At 39.2% G+C, this 11,409-nt stretch overlaps 2 protein-coding genes across 3 annotated transcripts in view; one reads left to right on the top strand and one right to left on the bottom strand.

Moving 5' to 3' along the window:
- Positions 1 to 1,393: 1,393 nt before the first annotated feature.
- Positions 1,394 to 2,561, bottom strand: LOC126199560 (pre-mRNA-splicing factor 38B-like). The gene is made up of 2 exons (XM_049936481.1): positions 2,522 to 2,561; positions 1,394 to 2,309 (listed from the first exon to the last, which is right to left on the bottom strand). Exon 2 carries the CDS (start codon positions 2,264 to 2,266, stop codon positions 1,394 to 1,396), a length of 873 nt encoding a protein of 290 aa, XP_049792438.1. The 5' UTR covers positions 2,267 to 2,309; positions 2,522 to 2,561.
- A 132-nt stretch (positions 2,562 to 2,693) lies between these two features.
- LOC126198447 (vacuolar protein sorting-associated protein 45) overlaps positions 2,694 to 11,409 on the top strand; it is a 124,451-nt gene continuing 115,735 nt past the window's right edge. For both annotated transcript variants that reach the window (XM_049934773.1, XM_049934774.1), the window contains exons 1-2: positions 2,694 to 2,895; positions 2,981 to 3,179. In XM_049934773.1, the coding sequence (XP_049790730.1) occupies positions 2,734 to 2,895; positions 2,981 to 3,179 (361 nt within the window). In that variant the 5' untranslated portion in view covers positions 2,694 to 2,733. The remainder of the gene's footprint in view (positions 2,896 to 2,980; positions 3,180 to 11,409) is intronic.

Below are 11,409 nucleotides of genomic sequence, written 5' to 3'. Positions count from 1 at the left end.
TAGCGGCGGAGAAAGCCCACACCACCCGGGAGAGGGGAGCATATAAACATGTCAGCTGTGCCTGTCGGGTCGATTGTGACAGACGGAGTGTTAAATGACCTAATGAAAATGTAGCCGAGTACTACCATCTACAGCCTCCAATGTTTCGACTGTGAGCCCTCCGTCATTTTCAACGTACACCGGTAGAAGCTCAAGATTCGCATAGATAGCAGTACTCGGATTCAATGTTTCTTCTGTTGACCGGGCGTTCATACACGTATCCGAACAATGAAACATATTTTTTGTCCTAATTGTCGTCTGAATACATACCGGTATGAATCAGATTCCAGTTTAACAATAAAACTTATGTACCACTTTGTAGGGTAAATATAATGTAGAGCTTACTAAACGTAATTCACGATGTCGGAAAATACATTCACAGTCCCTCGTAATTCAGTCGTGCTAGGAAATTTTGAAGTTCTTCATCCCCTCCTGTTCAGCATTTTATGAACAAAATTAAGCACAGATAACGCTGAATGTCATAGCACACGGCATAAATGCGTTGTTATTTTGTGTACAGCTACGATATGGACTGAATTTTCAAACACAGTTCAAAATATTAGATATGGATACATGGTAACATGTCTTGTTGGCAAATGCGCTGATTGTTTTTACTCCACGTGCGAACTAATAGGTAACACATAGGGCCTAATAGCTGTTACAGGAAGACTTAAAAATTGCCAAAAGATTGTAATAAATGTGCCGTTAGTGTTTGAAGCACTCAGCAGTACCTGTGGGAGCAATTATCTCATTTTGGCCGTAGTAAATACGTGAGATATTTAATATTTTGCCTGACGAGTTTATGCATCCAAGATACCAAAATGAGGACCTGGGAAGGATGAGCGCTATATAGGTTTGTAGGTGTAACGTTATAAAGACTACAGCATATTTGAAGCACCATACAAAGAACACAATTCTGAATAACCTATTTGCGGTAACATCTCTTATCTCCCAATCTGCATTTGCATTGTTTGTTAGAACAAAAAAGTCCACACTTGCTTAAAACAAAGTTGTATACCGGCGCTTTCAATGAGTCAGATATTTATTGCAAAAAAACTTACAATCTCATGTTCTGGCTTCAGCCAACAGCATTATTTCTCTACAAATATTTGAAAAAAAAAAAAACCCAACACAATTTCCTAGTACGGGAATTAAATCCACACTACAGTCTACAGTGACAACACTTATTTTCTTTAGGCTTTCAAGAATATGGTTCTATTTACTTTCAATATCGAGCGCATGTAATTCACTTGGTCATTCCCAGATATATGTCTTTAAATTGTCAAATGAGCCCTTTACATGTTCACAGTGCAACGAAATGTGACAGCAAAATTTTTCATTAATTTATACAGTATTAATTACACCTTCTTTCCTTTGCTCTTCTATTTGTGTTCTGGACGTTGTATTCAAATGAATGTCGCCTTTTCTTGGAACTAGCTGAACTTTCTTTTTCTGAATTACACGAATTCGAGGAAATGCCGGTCTTTTCCTTTTCTGGTTTTGCAGCTGTATGATATTCCTTAAAAGAATTACGCCGAGTTGTTCCATTGCCTCGAAATTCGTTTCGTGTCCTTGTCGTCAGTACCGGTAATTTCCTATCGATCGTCTGTTGTATTGGTTGCGGAATTCGTGGAAAGAATGTGGAAAACCATTGCAGTTTTGTCAGAAATCTTTTTAACATATCTCCTATTGTCATGACGTGACCCCCTCCTGCCTTGACATCAATTTCTTCCTTGTCGTTTAAAAATGGCTCGAACCATTCCCATAAGTCTTGTGGAGGCTGTGTGTATCTAATATACATAAAACCTAAACCTCTAATATAAGGGGAATCAGGGTGAGTAATCAAACCATTGACCTGTTTTCGAGTCATTTTTAACGTAAACATTTTATACAGTAAGCAGTAAGCTGATGATACAATCCCTCCCGCACCAACCCCTCTAACACCGCCACACAGTGCCGTTAACCCAGTCGTGTTTCGGCTTCCTTTTTCCCACGGTTCTAGGTGACCAACTCTGTAATAAATTTCATCGACGACTTCGTGGTACGTTTTCAACTTGCGAAGATTCACTTTAAAGTAATACGAAGTTCGTATGTTTTCCAAGATGAGTGGGTTTAAATTCATTGTACGTTCGTTTCCCCACAGTTGCAATACGTTGTTTTTCTTCTCTTCTTTCGATGCGGATTTTTTGTACAGCTTCGAATCGTTACACACTTGCTGACCATCCATATTCAATAATCTTCAGTTAAAAGAAGTAGAGCTGTTACTGCACCTTAAAAAAAAAAGAAAAGATATTTTGCAGTGGGAAATGGTACTTTCCTACCTGGCAAACAGTACTACCTGTGACCAATAAAATAATTACATTCAAGTAACACTAGCCGAATAATGCACGTTGGTATTAAAAACATTACTTAGAGGGCGCCTTTGTAAACACGCAGCACGGAAGTATTGTGCTAGAAACAATAAAACAAATTCTTTTCTTACCTCACATGAATATAAATACAGCAACACTTGAATGTCTACCACATTTTCTTGCATGTGGCTCAATATTAACTTTATATTATCCTTCGGAAAACGGAAACTTATGGAAGCGTATTTTTATATGTCAATATATGCCCAGCCAAAGCACTTCTACCGCCTCAAAGGTCTTCAGCGATATCAACAATAATGACAGATCGTGAGTGGGAGCGGATGTTATGAGCTGTGATGATGTTGAGTTCGTAGTTTCTTGTATAGAAGTATATAATTCTAATAATTTAATAAAAATGAACGTTGTTGCAGCTGTTAGGCTATACATTACGCGAATGACAGAAGAGAGTGGCCCAGGAATGAAAATACTTCTGATGGACAAACACACGGTATATTTACTGGCGTTTGGTAAACATTGAATAATCGGCTACTTACTTTTGGAGCTTACCTCTGTTGTCGTATATATGTTCCCAGACTGGAATCGTGAGCATGGTATTCGGGCAGTCGGAGGTACTAAGGAAAGAGGTGTACCTATTCGAAAGGATTGATTCCGGAAGCGCCTATGAACCAATGAGACACTTGAAGTGTATAGTATTTATCCGACCAACGAAAGAAAACCTTTCATTTCTTGAAAGAGAGCTTAGAAATCCGCAGTACGGCGCTTATTACATTTGTAAGTACATTGTTTTGATGAAACGATCTTCGTTGTTTATTTATCAATATTGAGAACTATTTGCTTTCAACAGTAAAACTATGTCTGCAGAGGATGACTGCCCTTTTGTAAAGTAAACAACGTTTCCTCATTTTATTTTGAGACAGGAATGTAGATCAGTTTAGTTTGTTGCATTATGTAAGACATGACATATGAACAAATTAAGACTATACTTTCCTGCAGGAAGATGACTGTACCATCAGTTTCTGGATTTTGCATTGGAAAGCAAATTGCTCTGAATCCAAATATTATATAGGCCCCTACTTCAAGTCAGCAGCCAAAGCTACATAATTGCTTCTAAATGTGTTATTTCTGAAACTGTTATATTGTTCATTGATCTGCTTATTATGGAAATGTGGAATATCATATAATTTTCAAATCAGATTTTATCTGGACTACTGTAATCCAGAAGGCACTGAAAAGCAGTTTAGAACTGTTCTTCCCATCTTTCTTTTATAGGCTAGGCCTATATATTGTGCATTCTTTAGTTGTATTCCATCCCCACCAGCAATAGACCTAACTGAGGCGGGATGGCCATATTGTAGGTGCAACTGTATTGGAGGGATACCCCTGGAGATGCCAGGTAAACATATGTTTCCTGAAATGAAGTGGCAGCCTTTTCAGTAGCTGCAGGGAGGGGAGTCTGGCTGATTTATTTATTTGGTCCTGTAATGCTAGCTGACATGGCCGTGCTACGCTGGTAGTGTGAATAGCTGAAAGCAAGGGGAAACTACAGCTGTTACATTTGCCAAGAGCCTGTGTATCTAATGTATGTTCAAATGATGATATCCTCTGTGGTAAAATCTGGAGGCAAAACAGTCTTCCATTCAGGTCATCTGGTAGGGACTCTTAAAGAGATGTCATTAGGAAAATAAACTGTCATTCTATGGATCAGAATGTGGAATGCTAGATCCATTAATTGGGCAGGTAGGTTAGAAAATTCAAAAAGAGAAATGAATAGATCGAAGTTAGATGCATTTGGAATTAGTGAAGTTTGGTCCCAGGATGAATAGAGTTTGCAGTCAGGTGAATACGGGGTTATGAATACAAAATCAAATAGAAGTAATTCAGGAATAACCTAATAATGAATAAGAAAATAGGAATGCAGTTAAACTACTATGAATAGTGTAGTGAACAACACTACCATTGTAAAAGTTTATATGCCAACTAGCTCCGTAGATGAAGAAGAGTGTGAAAAAATGTATGATGAAATGTAAGAAGTTATTCAGAGAGAATTTGATAGCAGAATAGTTGGAAAAGGAAGATAAGGAAAAACAGGAGAACATAGACTGCCTGTTTGAAAAATTTGGATAATGCTTGAGAAATTGAATGTAATTGACAAAAGAAGAAAATATAAAAATACAGGCAATGAAATGGACAAAAGGGAATACAGATTAATAAAGGAGATTGACAAGAAGTGCAAAAAGCTAAACAGGAATGGCTAAGAGGACAATGTCAAGACTAGAAGCAAGCCTAATCAAGGGAAAGATAAATGCTGCCTGCAGAAAAATGTAGAGTGGCGGGGGAAAAAAAAAGAAGAAGAAGAAGAAGAAGAAGAGCAGCTCAGTTGGCAAGCCAGTACCAAGCAAAGAAGGGAAAGCTGAAAGTTGAAGGAAAATTACACACACACACACACACACACACACACACACACACACACACACACACACACAAAGGTTTGGTGGTTGAATTGTTTGCGGAAATAACTGGGACTTCATCTTGGAAGGGAACATCCAATGACACTAAACTCGACCCCCTGCTCCACTCTCGGGGGGTGGAAGAGCAGTCAAATTTGAAATCTTCAATAGGAGCCCCCAATTTTTATTGCGGATTCTCCAGAAAAAAATGTGTAACTTTTGTAAGGGAATGTTCAGTATGTATTGTCTGCTAAACATTTTTTACCATTCAAATAGCCATCTGTTATGCACAGATGGCGAACATGCTTCACAGTCCATGGTCGGACTCACTGTTTCTGCAACACCTAGGTACAAGGATATAGTTCCATTGTGTTGAGCACAACTGTGGCTACACCACGAATTATGGATAAGGAAACAGCAGTGTGAAGTTGTTGCGGCTCACTTCCTACTTGTGCAACAATGTTGACGATTGCAGAGGGGTGGACATTGTTGCTTCATACTGTGTGTCAAATAGGCATGTAGGAGAAGCTTGTCGATGGTATGCGAACCTGTTCCCAGAGAGGAATTTCTTTCAGCAGCAACATTTTGCAATATTAGCCAATTTTTACTGCTACTGTAAGTGTTCAACCCACACGAAGAATCCGATCACAGCCTATGGTGAACGAAAATGCTGAGTGGATGTTTTGGCTCTAACTGCTGTACATCCTCAAATAGTTCGAGGGAAATTGCACGAGTTGCAGGAATTTCGCAGCAAAGTGCATGAACACATATACCACCCATTGCATCAAACCTTAGTAGAAGGGGGCAACTTTCAAAGCCGCTTGAACTTTTGCATTTCAATACAAAAACTAGCAGCCAGTGATGATTTTCATTCACAGGTGTTTTATCTGATGAAGCAACGTTTACGAATCGTATTCATGTGAATCGGCACAATATGCATTATGGGGAAGTGGGGAGTCCCCACCGGTTAAGTGAATTTGAGCTTCAACACCCCTGGAGTACTGTAATAGGTCTCTGATAATTGGCCCATGCTTTATAGACAGTAATGTGAATGGCGACATTTTAGATAATATTTTTCCAATACTTCTGGAAGATGTCCCACTTTAAACAAGAATGGATATGTTGTTTCAAGATGATAGCTATCAAGCACATTATTTGTGGACATCTTGTGAAGTTCTGAATCAAAACTATCCTGGCCAATGGCTTGGATGTGGAGGCCCTCATGAGTGGCCGGCACCATGACACCTCCAGATTTTTTTTTTTTTTTTTTTTTTTTTTTTTTTCCTATGGGGAATGCTAAAGGAGAAATGTTACCCAGACATTCCAACAACCTGTGCAAATTTGTGGCTGGGAATTATCACTGAATGTGCAAATATTAGTGAAGAAAAACTTTGAGATGTAGGATTTACTTTCAGAAATAAGGTTGTGAAGTATACTTCTGTGAGCAGGCACCATTTCAAACATTATTTGCTTGAGTAAAACATGAAGATTTGTGAGAGGCAAGGGGATGCACCTTAGACCAGCACCCCGATGGTGAGAGTCAATGGGACTCAGCCAATACAAGCACCCTGAGGGTGAGAGGCAAGAGGGGACTCATTAAAAAAGACACTGAAGGAAACAAAAGTCTACTACATCAACATCGTTGTTCCTGGGTAACACTAATGTAGTTGTTACTGCATTGATAAACAAGCTGATAACCTATTCTAACAGTTTTCTGCTTTGACACCATCAGTGAGTTATTGTACCAATAATGTGGACAATGTAATGTATTATGTTCTCAAGAATCACATTAATTTGCTATAAAACACCCATGTTGCATTACAAAATGTAAGAATACTGCCCTTCTACTGTACTGGGATCCTAATCTATTGGGTAATTTCCTGAGATACTATCGTGTTTCAATGAATTGTAACCTATTCTGATTTGTGTTGATTACAGCACCATCTATCACACAACAATAAAATTGCCCCATACAGAAGTTATGTATTTTCCCCAGAGAATCTGAATTTGCCATAAAAATTGGGAGTTCCTATTGAAGATTTCAAATCGGACACCCATCACACCTCCTGGAGGTGGAGCAGGAGCATCGACTGTAGTGTCATTGGATGTCCCGCTTCGAGAGGAACAACTGTTATTACAGCCTTTTTTGTAATCTGATGTGTAGTTTCCTATATGTTTCCCAAAGCTGTTTCAACTGCCCCATCCTGTATAAGGGAAGTGAACTTAAAGGAATATCATAGAAACGGAAGGGGGAATAGATGAAAAATGAGTTGGGGTATACAATACTGTAAGAAGAATGTGACAGAACAGTGAAAGGTCTAAGAGGAAACAAGTTGCTTGGAGTAAATGACATTATCTCAGAAATATTGAGATCCTTGGAAGAGTCAACCACAACATAATGTGAAAAAAACCTGACTTAAAGAAGAAAGTAATAATTGAAATTCCAAAGAAGGCAGGTGCTGACGAGTGTGAATACTAACAAACCATCAGTTAAAAGTTCTGGTTGAAAAATTCTGAAACTAATTCGAGACAGAATAATAGAAAAACAGAAAGGTGCCAACCTTGGGGAAGACCAGATGATCCAGAGAAATTTAGGAATGCACAGAGTAATACTGATGCTGTGACTTATATTAAAAGGCAGGCAGAAGAAAGGCAAAATTACTTTTATAGTATTCATGGATTTGGAGAAAGCTTATGACAATGTCGACTGGCATACATTCTTTGAAATTCTGAGGATAGCAGGGATAAAATACTTCTAGGGAAAGGCTATTTACAACATGAACAGAAACCAGGCATGAACCATAAACAGCGGTCGAGAAGGAAGTGAGATATAGTTGTAGCCTACCCAAATGTTATTCAGACTGGACAGTGAGCAAGCAGTGAAAGAACCCAAAGAAAAAAATAGGGGAAGGAATTGAAGGTCAGGCACAAAATATGAAAACTTTCAGATTTGCCAATGACATTGTAATTCTGTCACAGATAGCTAAGGGCTTGGAAGAGCACTTGAGCAGCATGGATAGCTTCTTGAAAAGATGTTATAAGATGAACAACAACCAAAGTAACCATGGGTAATGGAATGTAGCCTAATTAAATAAGGTGATGCAGAAGGAATTAAATTAGAAAGTGAGACACTAAATGGATGAAGTAGAGAGAATATATAATCCGTACTGCCTATATTAAAAAAAAATTTCTGTAAAAGAGGAATGTGTTAATGTCTACTATAAATCAAAGAGGTGATCAGATCATCACTACTACCATTGTTGCCGCAGCTGAATGGTTAATCGCTTGTTCTTTACTACGGGAGTGTGGCGTATTGTTCAACATTGCCCTCACTATTGTGGGTGCTGGACCCTGAATACAACTGTAGAGTTTGACACTTTAACAGGCACTTTCAGAACGAGCCCAGTGAACAGCCTCCTCCTGGAAGCTGGGTTCCTCCATTGTGGATCAGGCGACAACTGCTTGTGCATTATACTGCCTACATCCGTAGTTTGCCTCACCCTCCAAATTATCGTCTCCTTTCCCCTAACACAGTGATTCATCTCCCACAGTGGTGGCCCAGATTGAGAATTCTGATTGCAGTCCTTGTCCAGTCCCTTCTCACTGAAACTGAGTCTTCCCCTCAGCCACCTTTCCTCTGGGTCCACTCACTCACAACCTCCTTGGTTGGTGTCACGGCCACAGCTTTGTCTGGACGTATGTGTGCCCCCAAAGACTCTGTTCGCCCTGATGCCCTCTGCCGCAAATTGTTCTCCATTCTTAGCAAGTTCCAGGGCTCGGAAATAGTCTACACTGATGGCTGATGGTCTCATTGCCTTAGCTTATGCTCATGCTGGACCCACTGAACAGCACTCCTTGTTGGATAGCTGCAGTGTTCTCACTGCAGAGTTGGTAGCCATCCATCATGCTGCTGAGCATATACTCTCCTGCACAGGTGAATCCTTCCTCATCTGTAGTGACTCCTTAAGCAGCCTTCAAGCTCTCAACCAGTGCTTACCTCACCATCCTTTGGTAATGACTACCCAGGAGTGTTTTTCTGCCTTCAAAAAATGTTGACATTCAGTGGCCTTCATTTGGACCCCTGGACATCAGAATCCTGGAAAATAAAGCTGCTGACAAGCTGGTCAAACAGGTACCGGTAAACCAACTCTGGAGATCGGCATGCTGGAGACTGATCTCTGATCGGTCTTACACCATATAGTTTTCGGATCTGGGATACTGAATGGCACACCCTCAGTACACCAAATAAACTACATATTATCAAAAAAACATTGAGTGTGTGGAGGTCTTCCGTGCGAACCACTAGCAGGAACTCTGTTGTCCTTTGCCAGCTCCGCATTGCCCGTACTTGGCTGATTCATGGTCACCAGCTCTGTTGTGAGAACCCACCTTAGTGTAACTGTGATTTGCACTTGACAGTTGCCCACATCTTGTTGGACTGCCCAATTTTAGCCTCCCTGAGGTGGACTTTTAATCTTCCTGCTACACTGCCTACGGTGTTAGGAGACTATGCCTCAATGGCTGCTCTAGTTTTACGTTTTATTTGTGAAGGAGTTTTTTTTTATCACACAAGCTAAGGGTGGCCATCTGGCTTTCTCTCCCAGGCCTTCACCCTCCCGCCCTTTTAACTCTTCCTCACTGTTTCTTTGCTGTTTGTTCACCTTGGTCGTAGTTTTTTCCCTGTAAGTGTTTCTCTAGCCTTGTCTTTTAGGCTGGAGATTTTAGTGTGTTGCTGAGTGGCTAGCTCATCCTTTTCTTACTCTTGCAATCAGCTAGTCCATTCCATCTGCTGCATTATTTTAATACCGTCTACCACTTTTTTCCATTTTGTGCTTGTTTTCCCCTTTTGTATTGGTTCTTTTGTTCTCTCTTTCAGCGTAGTTCCCAGTTAGTTATCTTCTTTTTTACTGTCCCAGACTCTTTTGGGAAATGGTTTACTCCACGACCTGCTTGAATGTGGAAAAAAGGACTGACGACCCTTTAGTTTGGTTCCTTTACTCTCCAAACAAACAAACCAGCGAACCTACTCATCATTACTGTCTTTGGGCACATCTCCCTCATATAATACCATTTTATTATGTTCTCTGTATTTTCACAATCAATTTCGAGTCACTTTTGGTATTCTACCAGCTTCATTGTTCTATTATTTAGGTTCAGTTTTCTTGTAGCATTCCTTATATGTGCTGAGAAATAATGAACCACTGTTCTGCCTGCATCCTTTCATTATTTCTTTGCAGCTACTATGTGTTCCAGTTTTTCTCAGTTGCTTCTGTACGCATCTGTAGTTTATTGTAATGTGGTACACAGATACAGTGTGTATAATTTTTTTCTTTTTTAATAAGTCACTTTTATGACGCCTATGTACTTTGACAGAAATCATTTTTATTTTTTTTTCAATGTTTTGCTCATTCTCTCCTTCAGCATATTATCTTTTCCTTCCCATCTGCATATTTAGCTACTTGGTGGATACAACATAAATATATTTATGTGTTTCAATGTTTTGTTCTCATAAAAAGGATATGATTATTCTTTCTCTTTCTTTTCAAGGTCATCTCACTTCATTTCTTCCAAAGTCTGTTCTTTCTTAATACTTATTTTTTTTCCACATTATTTCACTTTGTTGTTCCCAAATCTCTTCCTTCATCGTCAACCACTGTGAATCAACAATAACTTATTCTTCTAAATATGGCAGGATGACTGTGTCCATGCATTACAACTCTTTTTTTTTAATTTCAAATTCTAATAACTCATGATATTTTATGTGTTTCCCATAACTCACCAACAGCACCTTCTATTTTGAAAACAAGTAACTGGTAAACTTGTAACTTACATTCTTGTCTTAAACACTTCATTATTTACACTATTTGCTACTACACAAAGCTGAAATTCCGAATATCACAAGTTTTGTTAACTTTAATAATTTGAATAACTTCCACATTATTCTTTGTTATAGTTTATTCTTCTAATAAGTTACTCTATTCAGCGATTTATTTCTCCTATTCTGATGGCGTAAACTGATGGCATGCTAGCAACTGCTTATGGCTCTACAGATTTTGTTCCAGAAACTAGTGGAAGTTTCATGTATTCTCTTTTGGTGGTTGATTCATGCGCACTCTCATCTTCCAGTCTTCATATTCTTCTTTGCTCTTACCACACTATTTTTCTCCTTTGTCCATGTTCTGCACTTCACTGTATTTAGAAGGAAATCTGTCACACTTGTGATTCCTTGCTCCCTTATTATTGCCTGTTTTTCTGTGTTAGTGCAGGCCACTGTCACGATTCCTTTCTGCTTTGCAGTGGAATCTTTCTTGCTGTCCTCTGCCGAAGACTTGGTTTAATGTGGCTGGCTGTCTCTTCATGCGTCTTCCCTGCATCACTGCTATAATTTCTTTTTCCTCCATTTCTATGTCCTTGCCTGTTAGCTGAATATTTTGAGTTCAGTTGGTGTGCATACTATACATTCTTATTCCACTGCTACCCTTATCATGCCTGTTTGATGGTTGTGTACTTTATAGGGGAGTTCGTGCACTACTACCCAGCACACTGTGTTTCAT

The sequence above is a fragment of the Schistocerca nitens genome, chromosome 8 (genome assembly GCF_023898315.1).
Source record: "Schistocerca nitens isolate TAMUIC-IGC-003100 chromosome 8, iqSchNite1.1, whole genome shotgun sequence".
Taxonomy (NCBI): Eukaryota; Metazoa; Arthropoda; class Insecta; order Orthoptera; family Acrididae; genus Schistocerca; species Schistocerca nitens.
Note: the sequence above shows the minus strand (reverse complement) of the source record. Positions and strands in the feature narration are given on the sequence as shown.

What these genes read in the sequence shown, in the direction of transcription:
- LOC126199560 (XM_049936481.1), bottom strand. Translation starts at nt 2,266, where the DNA reads ATGGATGGTCAGCAAGTGTGTAACGATTCGAAGCTGTACAAAAAATCC.